The sequence below is a fragment of the Trichechus manatus genome, unplaced genomic scaffold (assembly GCF_000243295.1).
Source record: "Trichechus manatus latirostris isolate Lorelei unplaced genomic scaffold, TriManLat1.0 scaffold00021, whole genome shotgun sequence".
In the NCBI taxonomy this organism is placed as follows: Eukaryota; Metazoa; Chordata; class Mammalia; order Sirenia; family Trichechidae; genus Trichechus; species Trichechus manatus.
In genome coordinates this window covers 21,150,128-21,176,272 of record NW_004443957.1, presented here as the reverse complement: position 1 = coordinate 21,176,272, position 26,145 = coordinate 21,150,128, and the positions used below count along the sequence as shown (strand labels likewise).

General features: G+C 38.1%; 1 protein-coding gene across 3 annotated transcripts in view; it reads right to left on the bottom strand.

The window, feature by feature from the left end:
* The window catches only part of RGL1 (ral guanine nucleotide dissociation stimulator like 1), a 206,644-nt gene that overhangs the window by 85,081 nt on the left and 95,418 nt on the right, over window positions 1-26,145 (bottom strand). For all 3 annotated transcript variants that reach the window (XM_004372905.2, XM_004372906.2, XM_004372908.2), the window contains exon 3: window positions 6,591-6,799. In XM_004372905.2, coding sequence (XP_004372962.1) covers window positions 6,591-6,799 — 209 coding nt within the window. The remainder of the gene's footprint in view (window positions 1-6,590; window positions 6,800-26,145) is intronic.

The following is a 26,145-nucleotide window of genomic DNA, read 5'->3' as shown; positions in this document are numbered from 1 at the left end:
ACTGATGAAGATCAAAGACCACAGCCTTCAGTATGGATTACACCTCAACATAAAGAAAACAAAAATCCTCACAACTGGACCAATAAGCAACATCACGAAAAACAGAGAAGAGACTGAAGTTGCTAAGGATTTCATTTTATTTGAATCCACAATCAATGCTCGTAGAAGCAGCAGTCAAGAAATCAAAGGACATAGTGTATAGGGCAAATCTACTGCAAAAGACCTCTTTTAAGTGTTAAAAAGCAAAGATTCACTTTGAGCACTAAGGTGCACCTGAACCAAGCCATAGTATTTGCAATTACCTCATATGCACGCAAAAGCTGGACCATGAATAAGGAAGACTAAAGAAGAACTGATGCATTTGAATTATGGTATTGGCAAAGAATACTGAATATACACACCGTGGACTGCCAGAAGAGCAAACAAATCTGTGTTGGAAGAAGTACAGCCAGAATGCCCCTTAGGAGCAAGGATGACAAGACTTCACCTCACATACTTTGGACATGTTATCAGGAGGGACCAGTCCCTGGAGAAGGACATCATGCTTGGTAAAGAAAAGGGTCAGTGAAAAAGAGGAAGACCCTCAATGAGATGGACTGACACAGCAGCTGCAACAATGGGCTCAAACAGCAACGACTGTGAGGATGGCACAAGACCAGGCAGTGTTCTGTTCTGTTGTACATGGGGTCGCTATGAATAGGAATCAACTCGACGGCACCTAATGATAACAACCTGACAAAGTCTGTAGAAAGAAATAAAAAATTTTCAAGTTTGACATGTGATCAACTCAACTCTACGCTGTAGAGGTACTGGCTTCACGTGCAAGGGCAGCTCCTTTTCCTGGTGGTTCTTAGTACATCTTTTTTTTCTTTTTTTTTGAGTATAAAGGTGTCACTGTTCCATGTGTCATAAGGCATGGATTTAGTAGCCCTGGTGGGGCAATGGTTAAGCACTTTGCTGCAAACTAAAACGTCAGCAGTTCGAACCCACCAGCCGCTCTGTGAGAGAAAAGACCTGGCAATCTGCTCCATAAAGATTACAGCCTGGGAAATCCTATATGGCAGTTCTACTCTATCCTATATGGTCTTTACCAGTAGGAACTGACTTGACGACACATTAACAACATCCCCATAGTGTGATGTATTTGCATAAATCCACTCGAACTTTCTCATTTGCCATATCCTCAGCCCCCAAGAAGAGATCTCTTTGGGATTCAATCCGAGCACATTAAATACACAGAAATATTCCAGACACACAGACATAACAGTGACCTTGATTGCCTATGATCTATTTAACTACCTGAGATCACTGGCCAACATTCAGTTTTGTTTGGGTATAACCACCCCCAAAATAATCCCCTCTTATTGTCTTCTGTTCTAGAACCTAGCTCTTATCTCACAATTATATCAATTTTAATTATATGTACTTATTTTTGCACTGATCTATTTAATGTTAGTCTCTCCCACTAGACTGTAGTCATGAAGAAGACAGGAGCCATGACATCTTGTCCACCACTATATATATACAGCACCTGTATAGTACATGGTACATATTAAATTATGTATATGGTACATGGTAAATTATGTAAATGGTACAATAATCTGACAAATACTGTTTGAACAAACGAATAAGAACATTGATGGCCAAATGAACTGCCCACATCTATATGAAGGGAGCACTCCTCAAGCAATGCAGTTTCCAAGGGAAATCAATTGAGGCAATAGAAAAAGATGACTAGGGGGCTTCCCAAGTCATCCCTTCCTTTAAAAATGATATTAACAAATCATGGGAGATTATATGGTATGCTTGGAAAGGTGCCATTTAATAATTGAATGTTCTTGAGTCTCAAATTGCTCATTTGTAAACATGAAACCAATAATAAGTGAAGTAAATGAGATAAGGTATGTGAAAACACAGGGCAAACAAACAGGAGAAGAAGAAATAAATTCAAAGATACACTGAATTAGTAAGCAAGTAAATTCAAGTCAGATTATAGTCTTAAAAGATAGTGCTTAGGAATGGCATTCACCTTCCTCATCCCCAAAAGTCCTCCACTGGAAGAATTCACTTGTAACGAAGTCGATAATTCAGATGATTACCCCGTGGTTTGCAAACTGTGACTTGAGTGCCATTAGTGGCTTGGCAAAGGTTTCTGAAGTCCTGGCTCACCCATATTTTGCTTGTCCTCAGCTTTCTGTTCACTCTGATACCAGAGATATAGATCAAGAAATAGCCCCCAAAGTAGATGATGTGACAGGTGTCTGAAGAAAAATCTAGGTATTTGTGTAAACATTTGAGAATCCTTAGCTCAGGTTGGTTTCTCCTTGCTGGGCATTTTCAGTGGTGTCTCAGTTTTTTAAAATGGGGTGGTGCGAAGAATAGGTGTTTTGGTGGAATGTATGTTTGAAGTTAGAGAAAATAAAATATCAAAGCCCCCAATACAAACAACTAACCCACAATTCAAGAACTTTCTCTTAGGTTCAAAGGAAACCCCTAGAATTAACTCTGAGCTATGGTGAGAAGCACAGAAACAGGATTCCTTGTGAACTGCTGATCATCCCAAATAAGAGATACAGCAGACACAGGGAATTAGCCATATACAACTTCAAACCACTGTTTTGGTCAATCATGAATGCTCATATTAGCAGAACAAAGAAACTATGAAAAGATTTAAAAAAGGAATCACAGAAAACAAAACAGTTCCAGATGAGAAAGGTCACAGGATTGGAAGTCTTGAGGAAAATCAAAGCTTGACTTCAAATAAGCTTTTCTCTAGTGGGAAATAAATACTGCAGCATCTGCCTTCAATCCGTTCTTGACTGGTTAGGGTTAGTACATCCTCTGATAACTTCTCAGTGTTAACTTCACAGAAGATAATCCATCTACTATCTACTATTCAGAAACAAAAAGAAATAATAATGAAAAATTTACATCAGAGACCCACAAACAAGTCTACCACAATTTTACTGTAAAGAAAATACTATTTCAAATGCTTATTTTCAGAAAAGGTAAGTTTGTACAACTTAATTGCTTACCTCCTAATTACAGGCATTAAAAGCCCCAACAATCAACTTAAGAACCCAGTATTTCACAGAATATGCATTTTGGTTAAATTCATTTAGAGATTAAACTCTGATCACAAGATCTGAAAGTATGAGTAAAAACTGGAGTGAGGAAGAAATATTCGGGTTGAGATTTGTACATATATGGACAAATCCAAATTTCTGTAGAGAAAACAGACAGGTTTTATCTCGCTGAACTTCTCTATCCTGTTTCGTCTGTAAAACATGTTAGACCTTCATTTTATACTGTCTTAAGCTGTTGTCTACTTGTTCCATGATTTTAAGCCTTATCTTTTGAGTAAAACATTAAGTATTCAGGGGTGGGTCCAGGTTTTGTGAGGCCAGTCCATATAATTTAAGGAGTCCTCTCTAAGAAAAAAAAAAAAATTATGAATATAAAATTATGTAGAGGGTACTGGAAGGTGCCTACGCAAGTGAGGGGCCTGGGAACTTAAGTAAATCTACCTCTACAGTAGCTCGAGTGCAAGAACCAAGTCAGATTTCTCTGCATTGCACCCATATGGTGTCTCGTAGAGTGCTGGGCATTTTACAGGCATTCACAGTACTTGTTGATTCCACTCATTTCAGAAGCAAGCAAAAGATTTGACTGTGAGATTAAATTCAAGCTTGGATGGTACAAAATAAATCTTAAATCTTCATTTAGTTATACCTTTAAAAATGTAGTTCGAATTAACGTGGATTCTGTTATTGAATAATTGTCATCCAGTTAGTATTTTAAAAATCCAAAAATGTCTATCCATTACGATTGGAGAATTAAAAAAAAAAAGAAAAAGAAAGGAAATCAGCAAATAAAAGCTGGATGCAGATGAGTCACAGACTAAACACTCTAGTCTCCTTGTGTCCGTCCACTAACTATGACGAGCAGCTGGAATTTACATGCAATCCCTTACTGAGGGGACATCTGTGGCTTATTATCAATGGACTCATCCCATGAGGAGAAGAGGTTGCTGATTCCAAAGTAAACTTGCAGGAATTTTTGATGTTCTGACCTCAAACTGCCTGCCAACCATTAACATTCTACATCCTTTTAATAAGTATGAAGAATAAAAAAGAGACAATGTATGTAATTCTTCAGGCTCTCTTTGTAGATCTGAGATATGCAAACAAAAGAACTATGAAAGCAATGACTCACTAACCCCACAGGTTTGTACCCCAGGCTTAATATTCTCTCAAGTACTGCCACATAAGAAACTATCAAACTTCCTATCTGTGTTGCAGCCCAGGGTATCATAACTAGACTAATGTGTGATAAAGAACAAACACTTTGTGAGTATTTCTGAATATGAACGCCTGAACAACCATTGATCCGAATAATTTCACTCCATATGTGTCTATGCATAGAAAAAATATTTCTAACATACGATAAGCAAACACTGATTTCCTTAATATACAAAAAGTTATAATTAGATAAACACTAGTTCAAAAGAAAAATGGGCAAAAGATAGGAAAAGAGTACCCTGAACACAAACGGCCAATAAGCATCTGAAAAGGTGCTAAGTCTCACTCATAAATGTAAGAAACATGAACTCAAAAACAAGGAGCTGCCATTTTTCAATGGTGAACCAGTAGAGATGAAAATACCTACAGCTGCCAAGGGTTTGAGGCAAGTGAAACAACAGACACTCTCATTCTCTGTGGGCAGGAGTATGGCTGGTGCAACCTTTTAGAGGGCAACTTGGAAATGTCTTTTAAATTTTTAAATGCCTTATCTTTTGACCCATCAATCACTCTTCTATTAAGTTATCCTATAGAATTCTCAAACAAGTACTCAAAAGATATATGTTCAAAGATGTTCCCTGCAGCACTGTTCACAACATTTAAAAAAAAATAAATTAAAAAACTAGAGACAGTTTAAATATCCATCCCTAGAGTAATCCATTCAATAAATACTATAAAGCCATTAGAAAGAAAATGGTCAATCTGCGCCCTGGTGGCACAGTGTTAAGAGCTGGGCTACTAACCAAAACGTTGGCAGTTCGAATCCACCAACTGTTCCCTGGAAATCCTATGAGGCAGTTCTACTCTGTCCTATAGGGTCACTACGAGTTGGAACTGACGGGAATGGGTTTGGTTTTGGTTTTTGGTTAGTTTTTTTTTTTTTTTGGTTTATTTATATGTGCTGATATTGAAATAATAATAACTTATATTTCGTGAATGCTTTCAAGACACTAGCCACTGGCTTTAAGCACTTAACATATATTATTCATTTAATGAGAAAAATTGTTCAAGATACATGGATAAGGAAAAAAAGCTGCAAAAGAGATTGTATACTGATTTTATTTGTACCATATATATGTGTGTATATGCTTACACACACCCAAAATTCTGAAAGACTACAAAAGGAATGGTTTAGAGTGATTCCCTAGGACAAAAGGGACTGGAGAGCTTGCAGAAAAGGAGATTTTTACTTTTTAATTTTGTAATTTTCTAAATTGTTTGAACTTTTCACTACATACATGGATTACTTCTATTTATAAAATGTTAATACATGTTTCTGCCTAGTTAAATTATGGTCTATTTACTTTTCTTCTTTTAATTTCTATGTATTTTTTAAAATCTAATAAATGTTATTTGGAGGAAAAAAGTAGCAATATAAGAAGATGTTAACATTTCTCTTTATATCTTTCTATAATGTAAGAATTTTTAACGAGTTTGCATTACTTTTAAAATAAAAATCTAGTTAACAAAAATCAATACTCAACAACCACAATGACCACCAACAAAAACACCCTATCTCATTTCCTTCCTTATGCAGGAAACCCCAGAATATAAGGATTTGGATGAGGATTCTCATGATTCTCAAACAATTGTTTGGCTGACAGTTTTCTTCCTCCCAACATTAAGTCAATTCAACAATAGTTTTTTTTAAAAGACCAAGCTTAATTATAAATAAAGCAAAAATAAGGAGGAAAATATAAAGATTATCCACGTGTGAATTACAATGTACACTGCTCTACTATATGTAGCATTGGACTTCACAACATGGATCAAGGATCATGTTTATGCACATATCCATAAATCAGCCAACACATGGTGGCTGTTAACAGATATTATCATCATCATCATTACTGGAGCCACCATTCATTAGCTACTTCCTATAGGCCTAATATTGGGCTCCAACTTCATACATATTATCACATTTAATCCTCACAACAACCTTATAAGAATCCTAGTCAATTGATTATCTACTGGAATTAAACAGAATTACAAAAACATGGAGAAAAATTTAGGGTGGCAAATCCATAAACAATTGAGTCTAGGTTTATGGTTATCTGCTCTTAATGCTTTTACAGATTTTTATGAGATTTCTTTTTCCCCCAGAAACAGGGCATAGGTGTCTCCTGAATAATCTCCATGCCATTTGTTCCAGAAGTCATTCCTTCCAGTCAACCCATCCTCACACATAACCTCTCAGCATACCAAGTGCAGGCGATTCAGAACCTCATGTCTTCGCTCTGCAAACAGCCTTACATTTTCATCAACTCTCAAACATCTTCAGACTCTTACCTGTCCAGCAGCAGTTCCAGCACTTCTTTAGTGGAAGCAAAACCTCTGTACGTTGACAGGAAGATACTGATATAGGTAAAGTCATTGTCCCCAAAAGCTGTCAGCAGGTTCTCCACAAGCTTCTCCAAGGTGCCAGCTTTTATGGTCCTGATCTTACAGGTCTCATACTGGCTGACTGTATGTCCTGGAGGCAGCTGGTCCCCTTCAACCTGTACAGTAAATCAAGGATTACGATCAGGAGAAACGAATCCCTAAAGTAAAACCGAAAACACTGAAATGTTTGAGAACCAGAGACCATAACCTGTACTGTTTACTCTCACTTAATTTCTCTGTAAGTCATGTAAGGCAATGCGCTCTCCCCTGTGAGTGTGGTGGTGGTGATGATAATTGGTGTGTGTGTGTTCCTGGCTTTCTAGACGTAGATGTATTATTTCACAGTGGTTACATTCTACTTACTCCCCTATCAATAACTTGGTTGTTGGCATACTTTATCAAAGTTATTTTCTATGATCCTAGGATTGCCTTCAGCAAATGTTATCAATCATTCCCCTTTCTATTGTTCCTTGGTAAGTTTTCACATGTGTTCTTAAAGACAGCTCCGACAGGGGTGTGCTGGAGCTGACTCATACCAGCTTGAGAGAGCTGATTGATAAATTTTAGAAACTGTGTGAGTCAGATGACATCATGTTAATAGCTTGCAATCAGCCGTGGTGGGAGTATTTTCTCCATAGAAATTGGCAAGCACTAAAAATTAGGATCCTCCCCCTTCCGCCGTGAGTCTTTTGTTAAACATTTACAAGTGCACCACTGGTTGCTTTCCATGGATCTTGAGGTATTCAGAACCATGCTCTGACATCTTTCAGTCCATGGAAGGCAGTGTGCATTCTGACTCAACATCATCAAGATCAGCAGAGTTAACTGAGAAGTGGCTGCACCAAGCAGCACTGGACTAATGTCTGGGGAGTAATGGGGCGGCGGGGAGGTGTGGGATGCATGACCCCCACCTCCTGGAAGCTTGCAAAGAGAAAACATTTGCTTGTGAAAAGTAGCTATCACATGAGAATGAAAACATAAATACACATTGTTGAAGGAGCTCTGGTGGCGCAGTGGCTAAAGTGCTCAACTGTTAACCGACAGGTCGGCAGCTCAAACCCACCAGCCACTCCATAGGATAAGTATAATTGTATGTGATAGGTATAAACCATAATACAGAATAACTGATTGGTGATAAAATCTTCAAAGCTTAAAACTTGAGTATGGATAATAAAATTTAAGGAAACTATAGGTGTACCTTACATTCTGCCGTAAATCTGCTCCTAACAAATTATATAAAGATGCAATTTTCAAAATTTAACTAGTCCTTCTTAGGCACTGGGGAAACTGCCTTATTGAGAGGAGTCCTGTAATGAATCTTTTTCTAAAGCAAATAATTATTCTAAGTGATGCAAACAATCGCCAGGCAGTTTCTCTGCATTGTTTAAGTTTGAATTGTTTTGTATCAGATTTTCCTAAATTTAAATAATCAGACACATGAAGATTAAAGGAGAGGGACAAAGAAGAGGCCACTGAATCTCTCAATGATGACACTGGGCTTATTAAGTAGCATTATTTGCGTTTTCTTCACCTGGCCTGCCAGAAGTTAAACACTGGAAGGAAATTAACAGGTAAGACTGTGTAAGAACAAAGTGGCAGCAACTGCTTTTAGAAAGGGGGTTAGAATAGCTTAGTGCCATCATGCTAACCGCTAAAAGATATTAATATTATGTAGTAGATGGCTTTATTTCTTTATTTAGTTTTTGAAAGACACTTTTAGTTTACTAAGGAGAGTGATCTAATTCAGGCAACATACCGAATGTTTCTTTAGGTTTCTTAGGCCTTTTGATTCAAAACATGGCCTAACAACTGTTCTTTATCACTTTATACTAATTTTAAGACAGGCCTAATAGTACCCATCTGTCTCCCAGAAGCTTCAAATACCTTTAACTAGAAACAGCAAATGAAAAGGATACATGGTTTCAAAGTCTAATTACATTTTTAATTACTTGGTACAGTGCTGCCCTAAGTGTGTGCTGCAAAACAATAGTTCCAAAAAAAGAAGTTTGTGTGATCAAGTTTGGGAACTAGAGGGTTCAACAAAGTCAAAGATATTTCTTTACCACAGAATTTCTTACATCTTTAATATGCTTATAGTAACCCCTCATAATGAAGTGTTATGAAACTCTAAGACGGGGATATGGTATATGACATTTCCAAATGGATTCCCTTTAATTCTCAGAGGATCTTGCAGAACTTTAGAATGAACACACGTTGGAAAATGCTGGTTTAATAAGTCACTGTGATGCATTTAAAATTTAATTCATATTCGTCACTTCACTTAAAAGAAAAATCAAAAGATTATAAAATACGTTAATTTTTATCTTCAAATATATATATTCCTTTAATCTCTTAATATCAAATTTTCAGGATGCTCTGTGTTTTTTCTGCTTTTGTCACTTTCAAAGACCTGGCCAAAATAGTTAAGAATCTGGCTAATATTAAAAAGCAGTACTTGAAAAAAAAAAAATACTTCAATGTCAAATATTAACAATAACAACAAAAGGAATAGCTTCTCAATCTGCTGGGGTATTCAAGCTCTAACTCTAAATCAAGCTTCCTTATCTTGTGGTAATGTCAGGGGCTTCTTTATCAAATAATTTTGTAGTTTGATGATCCTTATTTTACTTATATTTTACACAAATTCCACTTTAAAACTGAATCTTTCCTTATTGAAAGTAATGACTATTTAAAAGAACTAATTTTTCACTGAACATCAATGTGGCCAAAAATTCAAACACAGAGAAAAATGCTTGTCAAAGGACATGATGAAGTGGGTCCCTTTTCCTGCCAGAAAGCAGATTTGGCAGGAAGCCAAGGTTTCCCCTTGGGAGTGGAATTATGTTACTCATTAATCCTGTCGCTTCTTTTCATTCCTCCTTTTACTCTGGAAAAAAAATCTCAATTTGCATGCCTGATGTCCATAAGTAACTTTAACATGTTTTGTTCCTCAGTATTTGCATCTGTACATTAGGAAGAACCATATATGAGCTAACAGACAGCTGGTAAAATATTTTGAAAAACTTATATTTTAAAAAATCATTCTGTAAGTGCAATGAATGAGCATCAATGACAATTATCATAAAACAAAGTGCAGGAATTGCTCTGGTGCCTAACATCATTCTCTCAAAACTAATAATTAACAAGGTACCAGAGCACTTGCTTATTTTTATTTTCAGAAGACTTGCTAGGCACCCTAATATCTACTTGCCACGGCAAGAGGAGGAGCCCGGTGGCACAGCGGTTAAGAGCTCGACTGCTAACCAAAAGGTCGGCGGTTCGAATCCACCAGCCACTCCTTGGAAACCCTATGGGGCAGTTCTACCCTGTCCTATAGGGTCACTATGAGCGGGGATCGACTCGAGGGCAATGGGCTTTTTTTTTTTTTTTTTTTTGGCAAGGGGAAGACGAGGTTTTTTGAAGATGCATTATTTCCAATATTCAAATAGAAGACATTTTTATGAAGCATTAAACTTAAAATTGGCTGCTTATTGCTGGAATCATTTTGAAATGAAATTGTACACATGCCAGCTACACAAAATACACTATGCCTATGGCCAGCCTAGAGAAGCTAAAATTTTAAAATTTCGTTTTTGCAGCAAAGTATTCAATAGCTACATAAGCCTTTTAAGAGACCTTATAACCTGTTTTTGTTTGTAATATCTCCACAACTTTGAATTGAAATTTAAAAGAAAGGGCAGGGAGGACTCTTGGCAGACAAGTGTTTAATAACACAGACTTCGAGAACAAGACATGGAGGGCTGAGCTTGCCTGTGGGTTAGCACACTAACAGGAAACGGCTCAATCTGGATTTAATCAGAGACCATCGCTTTACTGACATGATCATGATACTGAGGCCACAAAAATGCTTCATGATTGTTTTTTTGGCCAATCTTTCTGCCATTAAAATTCAGCTTTTCCTAAGAGAACATGTCTGATTCCTACAGAGTAAATATCCAAAACTCTGCCCAAGTGTCCTAGCTGTGGAAATTCCCTAATTACCAATTTTGGCATGAGGGGGGAGGAGAGAGTATAAGAGATGAAATACATATGCTATATTTCAATTCTGTTTCCAGTCACAGAGAAATATATTATTTCACCTAAAACATAAACTGTTAAAAACTTGAGTGTTTCTAATTTGAAAAAAAAATTTTTTTTTCTTTCTAACAAAATGATACTCCAATTATCTGATACTTTAACAGGAAACTTGCTAAAAACAACCTCATTAGACTGGAGACAGTATGGACTCCTTCTCAAAGCCACCCTCTGTCTTCAGCACATCAGTTAGCAGGCATCCTCGCCACAGCAGCAAAGAATGAGTGCTATTCCAGTCTCAACTCCCTAAGAAAAACCTAATACCTATAACCCAAGGTTTTATAGACTTTTAAGAAGGTACAACTTGCTGTACCTACATTCATCCCCAACACCAAGGGTATATTTTATACTCCCTCTTCAAATACCCTCCCAAATCTCCACCAACGATAACAAACCACCATCATAGAGGATATCTCATGGGATAACCCACAAATAAACTATGCTTCTTGCTCCACATTACCCAAATGTATAGATTAAATTTCCTTGCCATGAAAAGAAAAATCCATTCTCTGAGTAAAAGACATGCATGAAGTGGCACACAGCAGAGCGTTATGGTGAGGCCTGTGCATCTGGGTACACTGATCTATTTACATGCTAGACATTCAGGGATGTAAACCAATACATATACAAAGCCCTAGGGCATGTGATGTCAAGCTCAGAGTCAGTTTCTGCTTTGTGTGAACTTCCACTTTAGGTGAACTCACTTTTTTGCTCGGTAAGGGTTGCCAAAGAAAACACAGGACACTCACTTAAATTTGAATTTCAGATAAACAATGAATAATTTTTTGATATAGCTATGTCCCGTGCAGTATTTGGGACCTACTCATACTAAAAAAAAAGTATTCATTGTCTATTTGAAATTCAAATGTAACTGGGTGTCCTGTATTTTTACTTGATCAGCCCAACAACCCTATGCTAGGTGCCTATAAGGGGGAGAGAATGGATGTCTCTTTCATTTGTTCATCTACTTATCCAGACACACATTAACTAAGGGTATTATGTGCTAGGCACTGTGCAAGGTACTAGAGATTAAAGGCAAACAGCACGCAGTCTGACACCAATGTTGTTCAGTCCAGTGGAGAAACAGACATGAAGAAACCATTATAATGCGACGTTAGTAAAATGGTGGGGAGAGAGGCAGGGAACTGTAGAAGCACCTGGAGGAGCCCAAGGTATTGAGGCATCAGAAAAGGCTTCCTGAGTAGATAATGCTAGCACTGAGTTTTAAGTTATGAGTGAGAGTTAACAATGTTGGGGAGGAAACAGCAGGCAGAGAGACCAGCACAAAGGCATTAAGAAAAGAGGTGTGAAGGGGAAAACATGTGGTTGCAGCATTATAACAAAGGGAATGAAGGACTTGGCAGGAGAGTCAGCAGGGGACAACCTAATTATGGAGGGCTTAGATCAAATGCTAAGGTGCTGAGACTCCATTTCCTATAGGCAAGGGGAAACCAATGGTGAAGTTTAAGCATGGTCAGTGTGGAGGATAGATTTGATGGGGGCAGTTTTAAAGTTGGGAAAACCAGTGGGAAAGCTGTTGATACTTCAGAGGAGCCACTATAAGGGTCTTATTAACTAGTGCAATGGCAATAGGGATAGAGAATGTGATGGGTGGGAAGGACATATTTAATAAATATTCAGGAAGATAATTGACAAGACTTAGAAATTAATTAGAGGTAGAAGATAGAGATGAAAGAAAAGAATCAGGTTGTTTACCTGATTTTTAGTGCAGATGACTGGAATGATAATGGTGCTACCCACATGAAAGAAAATGAAGGAGAGGAAGCCAGTTTGATTTTGTTTTGGGTGGGGGGGCAGAGGTACTGAATGTCATTTTAGAAACATAGAACTTGAGGTATCTTTAGGACATTCCAATGGCACAGTCCAATAGGCAACTGAATTCATAAGTTGAGGAGAGGGGTCTAAGATGGAAATATGTAGCACTTACGTCCATTAAAATGGATTCACTCTTCCAGGCAGAGTGTATAGAACAGAAAGAATAGTGGGCCAAGGATGGCATCTGGAAGAATACCAAAGCCAAGAGGGTTCTAAGAATACAGACACTAAGCACTAAGATGAGGAACTTGCACATATGGTAAATTCACACATCATCTGATCTGTGGTGGCATTTCTGGGAAAAGAACCTAGAAGAAATTTTCATTGTCAGATTCATATATATATGCCAACAATATGCATCTTCCACCTAATTATGCAAACATATCAAGGCCTAGCCAGCAGTATGCTGGAGCCAGCTTATCCTTGCTTAAAACAGCCAATTGTGCACATCTCTTCCCAACTCTACGCTTAGTGACATCATATTGGTAGCCTGAAATCAGCTATGGTAGGAATATTTACACCATGGAAGTTGGCAGACACTACAAATCAGGACTCTTGCTCTGGAGAGCTGATTTGTCAGGAGTCCCTCTCAGATTCTGTCAGTGTTAAGTTCAAGAAAGACCTTCATACTGGTTCAACATCTTTCTCTTTGAGGTATCTTTAGGACCTGTTTTCACCCCAGGTAAGGCATCTGGGTTGTCACCATAATCTCTGACCTTATAGAAGATGGAAAATTATAACTCTAAACTAAAAAGAAAGTAGAGAGAGATGTGGAAGAAGAAGAGGTGGAGAAGCACATGCATAAAAAGTAACACGTGCTCTAAAAAATTACAAGATCCCCAAGAGTTAACCTTGCTTGAAGCCATAAATTAGAATGTGGTCAGTTTTCTATGATGAGTAATCTTTATCCTCAGGAAAATGTTAAGGAAGCTGTAATAACAAACAGTGGCCAGTACTTTATCACTCAGAATTCCCAGTCTCCTCAGCCATCCTGTCTCAGCAGGGTTTCCTAGATCACCCCATAGAGTCCAGGAACCCTCCTGGGAGAAACAGGAAGTTGTGTTTTCCATCTCCTGAAAAACTATAGTGCTCCTGGCTGTGAATCTGCTTAGCCCTGTATTAATCCCTAACAGAGTCTACCTTCTCTGATACAAATCCCCATTTCTGTCATTCTGGCCACCCTTCAGGATTACAAAATCTTTCAAGAATTAAGTGGATTTTAGGAAGTATGCTAACAACACTTTTCAAATAGAATAATCTCACTTTTATATGATATGTTTCTGCTTGAAACTCAGAATGTTAACAACGAAACTGCTATGAAATAAGCTGGCTTCCATTTCAATTTCTGAAACCAATTTACTATGGGACCTAGGGCAACAACTTAAAGTTTCAACATCTTTGTCATCTACTTTATAAAATGAGGAAATCACAGGCTATTTTCTTACTTCCCAAGAGAACTTCAAGGATTTACAGTTGCATATGGGAAGTTTTGAACTAAAATAGTCACTGTTCCATTTGCCAAATACACTGCAAATTGTCACATAGTTTCACATCCAGAGTAAACTTCCAAAAATCACTACTCCCTCCTTTCTCTCTCATTCAGAGATAAACAGATAAACAATGAATAAGGTCTTCATATCCTGAGGGCACAGGTTAACAGGTACCCTGGCTTTCTGGAATCCATTCTGTTTTTGTGCAGCCCAGTCAATCTCTGTCTGAAAAGGTCAGCAGGAGGTAGAGAGCTTCTGTGTGACCTAATATTCTCTGTGAATGAAGCCTGCTATGAATGGAAAGGCTAGAGGCTTTCCCGGAGCACTATAAATCCCACAGACATCTACATGGGGCTTTATCTCCTTGTCAGATTTATAGGTGTTCATTCACCAGTTCTTTGGAGGGGGGGTGGTTGGGGGAGGAAGGAGGTGACGTGATTGTCTGACGTTTCCAAATCTAAAAATAAAGTCATTAGTTTGATTCTTATTCTGCATACCGCATTAGGGAATCTCTATTTCCCCCCACTTTCTATGGGATAAGTTCAATTTTAAGCAAAGTAAAGATTTAGCTCCTATTGTCATTATCACAGACAAACCCTGGGAAGTGCAAACAGTTACATCCTCAACTACTAACCGAAAGGCTGTGAACCCACACAGAGGCACCTTGGGAGAAAAGCCTGGCAATCTGCTTCCAAAAGGTCACAGCTGTGAAAACACCATGGAGCACAGTTCTACTCTGCAACACATGGGATCACCACGAGTCAGAATCAACTTGACAGCAACTGGTTTGGTTTTAGTTTATTAGTATCACCTATATCATAAGGATCAACCATAAAAATCACAGAGCCCCATTATTAAAATGCCAACAAAACCGTTACTTCCCTGGATTTCAGAATTCAGGTAATGACTCTGTCTAGCTTGTTCCTTTCCCCCTCCAAAACTAAACCTTTAAAGTCTACGTGGACTTATATATTTAAAGGTAAAATGAAATGTTACAGCTCCCACAAAGTTCTGAGAAACAGTGCCTCTGGCAAGTACCCTATCCCTTAGTGTTGTGTTTGGAACAGTAATATTCCTAGATCATGGGCTTGCTAGAACCGGCTACCTATAGAGCGAGCAGGTATCTTTCAAGCATATTATCAGCTGATAAAACCTAGCGCAAGACATGAAGAACAATTTAGTTCATCTGGAGTATCTCTCTCTAAAAGATGTACTGAAGTAAATTGGCTTTTTTGCTTAATAGGTTTCTGTCCTCATAAGTTGTAAATTAAGTCTAAGAAACCCATCCTTATGCTCTAAGTGAAGGGGAAGAGAAGAGAGGGCTAACATACATACAGTGAAGAACTACTAAGGGTCAGATGCAATGTTGTTCATATTGCTCAATCCTTACAACAACCCTCTGGTATAGGAATTATTCTCATTTTACTTGAGGAAAATGAGAATGGAGTTTGGAAAAGTGAGGTGACTTACCCAAAGTTACCCAGCCAATGAGCATAAGCGACAGAGTCAGGATATAAACCCAGCTCTGTCTTTCCACTACAGTGTGATAATTCTAAACACAAAGCAATATAGTATTAGATACTCAATCTCCATATTTGTGTACCCATATGTACACCAAAAACTATCATAACTCAACAGCCTACTTTGCAGTGTAATAAGAAAGAGATAAAATTAGATAACAGATCTGAAGCCATGTTGGAAGTTTACAAGAACTATTTAGCACTCTACAAATAAAAGATATTGTATTTAATACTAAAATCCTTCTCTCTTCATTTTCCTCCATCTCAATAACTTTCACCAAAAGTTAGGTATTATTACATCAAATAAATATATAAATAAATAAAATTACATCAAATCCATCACGCATCTGTCAGTTTGTCGTACCGTTGTGGCTTGCGTGTTGCTGTGATACTGGAAGCTTTGCCACCGGTATTTCAAATACCAGCAGAGTCACCCATGGTGGACAGGTTTCAGCAGAGCCTGCAGACTAAGACAGACTAGGAAGAAGGACCTGGCAGTCTACTTCTGAATAAACTGGCCAATGAAAACCTTATGAATAGCAGTGGAACATTCTCTGATATAGTGCCGGAAGATGAGCCCCTCAGGTTGGAAGGCACTCAAAAGACAACCAGGAAGAGCTGCCTCCTCAAAGTAGAGTCCACCTTAACGACACGGACGGAGTCAAGCTTTTGGGACCTTCATTTGCTGACGTGGCATGACTCACAATGAGAAGAAACAGCTACAAACATCCATTAATAATAGGAACGTGCAATGTATGAAGTATGAATCTAGGAAAATTGGAAGTCATCAAAAATTAAATGGAACGCATAAAGATCGAAATCCTAGGTGTTCGTGAGCTAAAATGGACTGGTATTGGCTATTTTGAATCAATTGTATGGTCTACTATGCCGGGAATGACAAATTGAAGAGGACTGGAGTTCCATTCATCATCGAAAAGAACATTTCAAGACCTATCCTGAAGTACAACGCTGTCAGTGATAGGACCATATCCATAACCCTACAAGGATGACCAGTTAATTACACACCGACCACTATGCCAAAGATAAGGAAATTGGAAGTTTTTACCAACTTCTGCAGTCTGAAATTGATCCAACATGCAATCAAGATGCACTGATAATTACTGACGACTAAAAAGCAAAAGTTGGAAATGAAGAAGTATTGGTAGTTGGAAAATATGGCCTTGGTGATAGAAATGACATCAGAGACTGCATGATAGAATTTTGCAAGACCAATAACTTCTTTATTGCAAATACATTTTTCAGCAACACAAACGGCAACTATACAGATGGACCTCACCGGATGGAAAACACAAGAATCAAATTGACTACATCTGTGGAAAGCAATGATGGAAAAGCTCGATATCATCTGTCAGAACAAGGCCGGGGCTGACTGTGGAACAGACCATCAATTGCTCATATGCAAGTTCAAGCTGAAGGTGAAGAAAATAAAACAGGTCCATGAGAGCCAAAATACAACCTTGAGTATATCCCACCTGAATTTGGAGACCATCTCAAGAATAGATTTGATGCATTGAACACTAATGACCAAAGACCAGCTGAGTTGTGGGAAGACATTAAGAGCATCATACATGAAGAAAGCAAGAAGTCATTAAAAATACAGAAAACAAAAAAAAGACCAAAATGGATGTCTTTTCTCGAACGTAGAGTAGCTAAAGTGAAAGGAAGAGATGATGAAGTAAAAGAGCTGAACAGAAGACTTCAAAGGGCAGCTTGAGAAGACAAAGTAAAATATTAAAATGAAATGTGCAAAGACTTGGAGTTAGAAAACCAAAAGGGAAGAACACGCTTGATATTTCTCAAGCTGAAAGAACTGAAGAAAAAATTCAAGCCCCAAGTTGCAATTTTGAAGGATTATATGGGTAAATACCAAATGACGTGGGAAGCATCAAAAGCAGATGATGGAAGGAACACAGACTCACTGTACCAAAAAGAATTGGTCGACGTTCAGCCACTTCAGGAGGCAGCATATGATCAAGAACTGATGGTAGTGGAAGAAGTCCAAGCTACACTGAAGGAATTGGCGAAAAATAAGGCTCCAGGAGTTGACGGAATACCAATGGGGATGTTTCAACAAACGGATGCACCACTGGAGGTGCTCACTTGTCTATGCCAAGAAATTTGAAAGACAGCTACCTGGTCAACCAACTGGAAGAGATCCATCTTTGTGCCCATTCCAAGAAAGGTGATTCAAAAGAATGCAGAAACAGTCAAACATAACATCACACGCAAGTAAAATAACTGCTGAAAATCATTTAAAAGCGGTTGCAGCAGTACATTGACAGGGAACTGCCAGAAATTCAAGCTGGATTCAGTAGAGGAGTGGAATGAGGGATATCATTGCTGATGTCAGATGGATCCTGGCTGAAAGCAGAGAATACCAGAAAGATGTTTATCTGTGTTTTATTGACTATGCAAAGGCAGTAGACTGTGTGGATCATAACAAATTATGGATAACATTGTGAAGAATGGGAATTCCAGAACACTTAACTGTGCTCATGTGAAACTTGTACATAGACCAAGAGGCAGTTGTTCAAACAGAGTAAAGGGATACTGCACGGTTTAAAATCAAGAAAGGTGTGAGTGTGGGTTGCATCCTTTCACCATACTTATTCAATTTGTATGCTGAGCAACTAATCTGAGAAGCTGGACTATATGAAGAAGAACAGGGCATCAGGATTGGAGGAAGACTCAGTAACAACCTGCGATATGTAAATGACACAACCTTGCTAACTAAAAGTGGAGATGACTTGAAGCACTTACTGATGAAAATCAAAGACTACAGCCTTCAATATGGATTACACCTCAACATAAAGAAAACCAAAATCCTCATAACTGGACCAATAAGCAACATCATGATAAATGGAGAAAAGACTGACAGTGTCAAGGATTTCATTTTACTTACTTGAATCCACAATCAACGCCTTTGGAAGCAGCAGTCAGGAAATCAAATAACTTACTTGCACTGGGTAAATCTGCTACAAAAGACCTCTTCAAAGTGTGAAAAAGCAAAGATGTCACTTTGAGGACTAAGGTGCACCTGACCCAAGCCATGATATTTTCAATCACCTCATACGCATTGGAAAACTGGACAATGAATAAGGAAAATCGAAGAAAAATTGATGCCTTTGAATTACGGTGTTGGGGAAGAATATTGAATATCCCATGGACTGCCAGAAGAATGAACAAGTCTGTCTTGGAAGAAATACAGCCAGGGTGCTCCTTAGAAGCGAGGATGACAAGACTTCATCTCGCGTAGTCTGGACATGTTTTCAGGAGGGACTAGTCCCTGGAGAAGGACATCATGCTTGGTAAAGCAGAGGGTCAGCGAAAAAGAGGAAGACCCTCGATGAGATGGATTGACACAGTGGCTGCAACAATGGGCTCAAACATAACAACAATTGTGAGGATGGTGCAGGATTGGACAGTGTTTCATTCCGTTTCACACAGGGTGGTTATGAATCAGAACCGACTCGACAGCACCTAACAACAACATTACATCAAATGCTCTCTGGTATTAGCCCTCTCACCTTCTGACACTGACTGAAATCTAGAACACTTGAAGGTAAAAACATTGTTTTAGTGCTAAATACCCTCTTTGGGGGAAAACAAAAACCCCGCTGACAGAGTTTCGTAAATGAGTAAGTTAAGTCTAGGAAAGGTGATGATTTCGCCCAATAGCTCAAAGGAAAGCCAGGAGAACAATGTCTGCGACTGTAGAAGAAGCTACCGGATAATATGGTCTAGGAACACTCATGTTCTGCTCTGATTTCCAGATTATTAATTTATTTTCCTACCTGCTAGGTTTATAAATAGGTTTATATATTTAAACCTAATCTCTAGTCAAGGCACAGTTTCCTTCTATTTTTACGAAAAAAGGGAAATGAAAGCAGAATGACAACATGATCGATTATGGGATACATCCAGATAAAAAGGTAGGTTTGTAAATGGTACCATATAAAAAATAAATAAAAGAGAAGGTAGAGTACAGAAAGAATGAGAGTCGACAGAAACATATATCCAATTTCTCCAAATGAACAGAAACTGAAAAAACAACCATTTTGTTCTGCAGATATTAGTGTGCCAAAAATATATGTAAAAAGACAGTTGTCAGTTGTAAAGAAAATATTTATCCTGTTAATAATATGCTGGTCATTCCCATGGCTCATGACCCACTCCTGATGTCGGTCAATAAAAACAATGTTAAAAGAGCCTCCATTGTGCAGAGAACCCAAGTGAGGCGCTAAGGGAATCCAGAAAGGAAACAAAGGCCTCTTCAAAACCTAATACAGTAAAATTTGCAAAAGCCAGAACTTGTGTACGGTGGAAACCCGTCAGAGAAGGAAAACTCAAATATTTTCCACCAATAGAGAGTGATAGGAAAGTAGTAAGACTCTACCCTGCCAAAAGCAGAAAAATTGCAAGACCGAGAAAAACAAGGTAGTCCTGTCAAGTTCTGGCTCTCACAGGTTTCACTGTAGTATGAATGTGAATTTTTTTCATTGAATGATATGGAAGGAAAGGGATGTATACAGCTTAATACTAGGCATATGCCATAGGCCTTAAATAAATGCCAGGTAAATAAGCAGGAGCCTTACAGAAGGAATTTCAGAACTGACCTCTTGCAACCCTGAGATTCATTGCTAAGGCAGGCAGGCAGGAAAGGGGAAAATGGCATAAAAAAAGAGCAATAGATTCTGGTTCTAGTTCCAGTTCATTAAGTAAACAAGTACTTGTTAGTGCCTTTATGTATCTCAGCAGTGGGCTAGGGAACTCTTTTTAATTTGATTAGCTAGCTTGGTTTGTTTGCTTGTTCCTAAATACACTTAGTGGAATACACTCATTCATTTACTCAACAAATGTGACTGTTGGAAGCAGAGATACAGAAGAGAAAGAGACAGACAAGATGCCAACTTACACAGATAGAGGCACCTCCTCTACAACAAAGTGAGAAGAAAGTAGATTCATGAGCCCATCACCGACTGGACGTGGGCTTGCTCTTTTGGAGCCCCATTACCTAGAGAGAGTCTTCAAGTTACCTGAGCCTGAGAGTTCTGTGCTGTTCTGCTACAAATGCCGTAAAGAAGTATGCCCGATTTAATAATCACATGCATATAGATAGAAGCTACGAACAGAGAAAAACTCTTTCTAATCAATTCTATGTATCTATAAATAGTAACTGCAGATGGAGCTATTGACCAAAATGATATAAAATACAGTCCTCAATCATAGCTTTTCTATGACATCTCCAGCACTGTTATGGTAACTTACCAATGGATTATATTATACATTTATATTGGTTAAATCGATTTTGCTTTTAACCAAAGGCACTTCTCAACTTCACAAAGATAACAAATCAGACAATATTTTCAGAAAAAGTTCTAAAGTTTTAGTCACATTAGTCTGAATTTCTGAGTATAAAATATTTTAAGACTGTTTTTGTGAAAAGAGTCATTAATAAAGAATGCATATTTGAGGATTTATTTGTCTGTTCCCTTGCACACACTAACCAAGTTTCAAGGGAGTGACCTAGGGTGCTGGGTAAAAATGCTGATTCCTGAACCATCCTCCAGAGCTTCTAATCAGCAGACCTAGAATGGAACCCAGGGATCTGCATTTTAACCAACATCCCAGGTGATTCTAAGTGCAGAAGATCCGCTGATTATCCTTTGAGAAACACTACACTTGACAACATGAAAACAAAAGATGACTAAAACTCTTTATCTATACAGGATAAAGAAAAAGTTGATTAACTAATACAAGCTTGGACGTCATCTGACCTCTCTCAGTCTTAGTTTACTCACCTGTAAACTGGTAATATTATTACCTTTACCTTTTTTAACTCACCTTGATGTTGTGTGGATGTTTTTAAAAATGTGGGACACACTTTGAACTGCTTAAGATAAAAGAACTAAGTTAATAAAGTGTTATTAACACTCATGTGTCAATGACCTGAGGTGCTTTCAAGCAAACCATATGAACTTTCTTATGTGTTTACCCTATGAACTTCAGTGGATTTTCCTACAGGAAGGGAAGGTATTAAGATTAGTTGATAGAGTTTATTTCTGTACTCATTACTCTTCCACCTGGTTGTCACATCTGATGAAAATACTTCAGCACTTAACTTCACTGATCTTTCTGTAGAATCGGCACTACTCCCTCCTGAACTTTCTGCCCCTTTTGCTTATTAATGCCATTTTCTCAAGAATAATAATTAATAATTCTAAGTACTTTGTAGTATGACATAAAAACTTTATAAAGTAGATAAATTTATTATCCCCATTTTACAGATGAGAAAACTGAGGCCTACCAAGGCTAAGTAACTTGTCCAGGCCACACAGCTGGAGAACTGGCAATGCCAGGATTCAAATCCAAGAGATCTGGGCCCAAGGTTTACACACTTAACCAAAATACTATCTAATACTATCTCATCTAAGTCTCTCCTGCAATTCTAAATGCTGATTTCTCATCCTTCACTCTTCATCAGTATTAAAACGTTTTAACCTCAACCTTCTTTTCTTCTTTTTCTATACTCCCTTCCTTGCTATCTCAAGCATGTATCTCCAGTTTCACCTAACACAAATATTAACTGCCAAATCTTTACTTCCATTTCTTACTTTTCTTCTAAGCTCCAGACCTGAATTTCCAATTACCATACATCCACCTAGATAACCCACAGACAACCTAATTCAACACGTACAAAAGGAAACTCATTTAACTCCTCTAAAATCTCATCCCTTCTCTAGCCTCTGACTTAGTTTCATAAACCTGTGAATCAATCTTATCATCCATCTCCTGATCTCCCCACACCTTCAAAATCTAATTTGTCCCATCCCTAAATATCGCTCCATTCTATTCATCTTCCTCATCTTCGCTACCTTTGCCTTAATTTAAAACTTCTTAACTCAGTGTGTGTAGCAAGCACCTAACTGGTCTCACTTGACTCTTGTCTTGCAATTTTAACCAGTAATCAGTGGCCAGAATGACCTTTCTAAAGTATAAATCCTGCTTCAAGAATAAAGTCCAAATATCTACCAAAGCTAAACTTGTGCCTATCCTATGATCCAGCAAGAAATTAGTGCATACGTACACCAAAAAACAAAGACAGAAATGTTTATAGCAGTTTTATTCATAATAGTCATGTACTTTCCACTATGCTGTACTTGTTTACTTACAGGTATCATCCACTAGACCATGAAATCTTTAAAGGTAAAGACCAGTCTTATTTATATATATATATTCCTAGAACTTAGTCTATAATAACATCAATAATAAATTCTTTGTGAATATTAGTTGATGAAAAAACCTAATTAAGCCATGAATCTATATGACATTATGTTCATAAATAACTTCTACTTGATCCTTCCAAATTCAGTTAAATAAGAAATCTATATACAAACAAGAAAAGTCTATACGTAGACAATAAAAGCATATAATGCTTGATCATCATCTCTTAGCTGGACTGCTAAAATAAATACCCTTTTAACTGTTCTTAGAACATCCATATCAAAACCAAACCAAACCCACTGCTCTCAAGTGATTCCGACTCATAGCAACCCTATAGGACAGAGTAGTACTGCCTCATAGGGTTTCTAAGGCTGTAAATCTTTATGGAAGCAGAATGCCACGTCTTTCTCCTGTGGAGTAGCTGTTGAGTTTGAACTGCCTACCTTTCGGTTAGCAGCTGAGTGCTTAACCACTGCACCACCGGGGCTGTAGCATCCACAGTAATCTTTTAAACACACAAATTAGATCATGTCACTCCCCTGCCTAAAGTCTTCACTGGCTTCCTATAACACTTGGAATAATATCCAGACTTCAACCATAGTCCACAAGGCTCTCCCTTCCTATCTCCTTGACCTCACCACCAAAACCACCTCCTTTTCGCTCTAGGCCTCAGACACACTGGCCTTGTTTTAGTTCCTGAAACACAGCAAGATTATTTTTACCTCAGGATTTCTGCACTTGTTCCTTCTGCCTAAAATGCTGTTCAACCTGATCTTCTTATGGTTGATCCTTCTCATTCACTTCTTTCATTCAGCTGCTACCTCCTCAGACAGACCTCCTAGACCATCCCTCTGATGTCACACTACCATCGTCCCCTGCGGTGCCAGATCACACCACCCAGCTTCATTTCCTTATAGCACTGATTTATTTGTTTACTTATTTATTATCTGCAAGCTCCATGACAGCAGAATTCTTATCTGTCTTGTTCACAGCTATATCCTTGGTGCCTAAAATAATATCCAACACATAATCGGTGCTCGATAAATATCTGTGGAATAAATTAACAAGAAATTAATGTTGTGATTTAATGGCATATTATTTAAAAATGTGAATTCAGGTATAGTGATCGCCATAGGTAGACAGAAAAATATAAAAATGTGTTCTTCTGAACTAAAAATTTTAGGTAAACAAAATTAACTGATTCAGTCTCTTCTAGCAGCTGAGAACAGAAGCGAATTTGTCAAAACGACTGTTCCAAGTTTTTGAATCCAAATTAATTCTATACTTGGTTATCATGATTTTTAAGATAACTGAAGTCATAAATTTTTTTTTTCCCTACAGAATTCCTTTCCCATCAAGATTGAGATGCTGAACCAAACTACACATAACAAGGTCTCTCATTCTCTGAGCCTGACATTGCTCTCATTGTTCTATCATATGTACTTGCCATTGAACTAATGGCTTGCTTTCAAAACAGAGTGGGAATACGCACTTGTTTTGCCTTATTACAATTCCAAGTAGGAGTATCAGAGGAAATGAATACATAAGCTAATTACCCACCTACGTGATATAAGGGTAAACACACTGCAAAAAGTTCACTTGTGAGGAGTTCGACTATCAAGCAGCTTCCAATAATTTCTGCATTAAAGATGCCGCGTAAAAGTAACTCGGAATTTCATCTGAAGTCTTTTTAACGTTCTCTTTCACCCATGCTAGGTTCTAAGCCTTGAACACAAAGAACATTGTGGCTTCTGAATGTCTAAGTTTTTATTACTGAAACAAACAAATGTCCTGGTGTCTTATCCTAGAATGTTAAGTCAGGGTCATTTCCACTTTATAACAAGGCCCACTCACTACCTCAGTCAGGAAACCCTCTTAAATGGAGGTGCACAGCAGTGTTTCTTTACCACAAATCCCATTTTCATTCATTTATTTATTCAGAAATAGTTATTGAGCCTCTACTATGTTCAAGGTATTATTATAAGACACTGTGGATACAGAAGTGAACAACACAGACATGGTTCCTATCCTCACGAAACTGACATCCAAGCAGAGAAAGACAAATATTAAACAGATAATTTACTAATTCATTGTTTAATGAGAGTAGAGGTAACTGCTCCCCCTCAAAAGGTATAAAACAACATAAAATGAGGGAATCAGATTATGTCTTGGAAATCAGGGAAAGTTTTAGCGAGGAAACAGAGATCCGAATAATGAGTAGGTGTTCGTAAGGTAAAGGGTGAGTGAGGGAGCATTTCAGGTAAGAGAACAGCCTGTGCAGATGCCCTGAAGTGGGAAGAAACTTGGCATGTTAGAATGATAGAGAGAAGTCAATGTGGTCAAAGAACAGTGAGCTGGGGAAAGTAGCAGGAGATGAGCTTAGTGAAGAGAAGAATTTTGGTCTTTAATATAAACGTGAAGCCATTAAAGGACTTTAAATAGATGAGTATATCATGGTCAAAGTCCCTGGGTGATGCAATTAATGTGCTTACTGCTAACTGAAAGGTGGGTGGTTTGAGTCCACCCAGAGGCATTTCAGAAAAAACACCTGGCAATCTATTTCTGAAAAATCAGCCACTGAAAATTCTATGGGGCACAATTCCACTCTGTCACATATGGGGACACCATGGGTCAGAATCAACTCAACAGCAACTGCAATATCATGATCAAATGTAACATAGGTCTACATGAGAAATGAACTGTAGGAAAAGAAGAAAGGATACATGCAGTTAGAAAACTACTGGGGAAGGCAAGAGATGATGATAGAAAAGTTTCTCAAAATGTGGACCATTATCCATTTGCGTCAGAATCATCTGGGGTACTTGTTTAAAAGCAGATTCATGAGCCCCATCCCAAATCTACTGAATCCAAATACTTAGAACTGGGGAAAAAAAAAAAAAAAAAAAATCTGCATTTAGCCCCAGGTTATTCTAATAAACATTAATGATTAACAACCAAAGTAACAGAGGAGAGCCAAGATGGTGGCTTAGACACACCATGCCATCCCTCTACAGCAAAGACCTGAGAAACCAAGTGAAATAGATACAGATGACAACCCTGGAACCCTGAGCATCAAATGAAAGGATAAAAAATTAGATCAAACACCAAATGGAATAAGAAACTGATCAAAAACAGCAAACGAGAGAGATACAGAGCAAAGACGCCCTGCCAGCTGGCCCAGCACAGTGTGGCCATCTTAAGACAAAGCTAGTAGCGATCCAAGGTGAGGAGCACAGGAAGGCGACTTCATGGAATTCCCAACAGGAGACAGAGAAA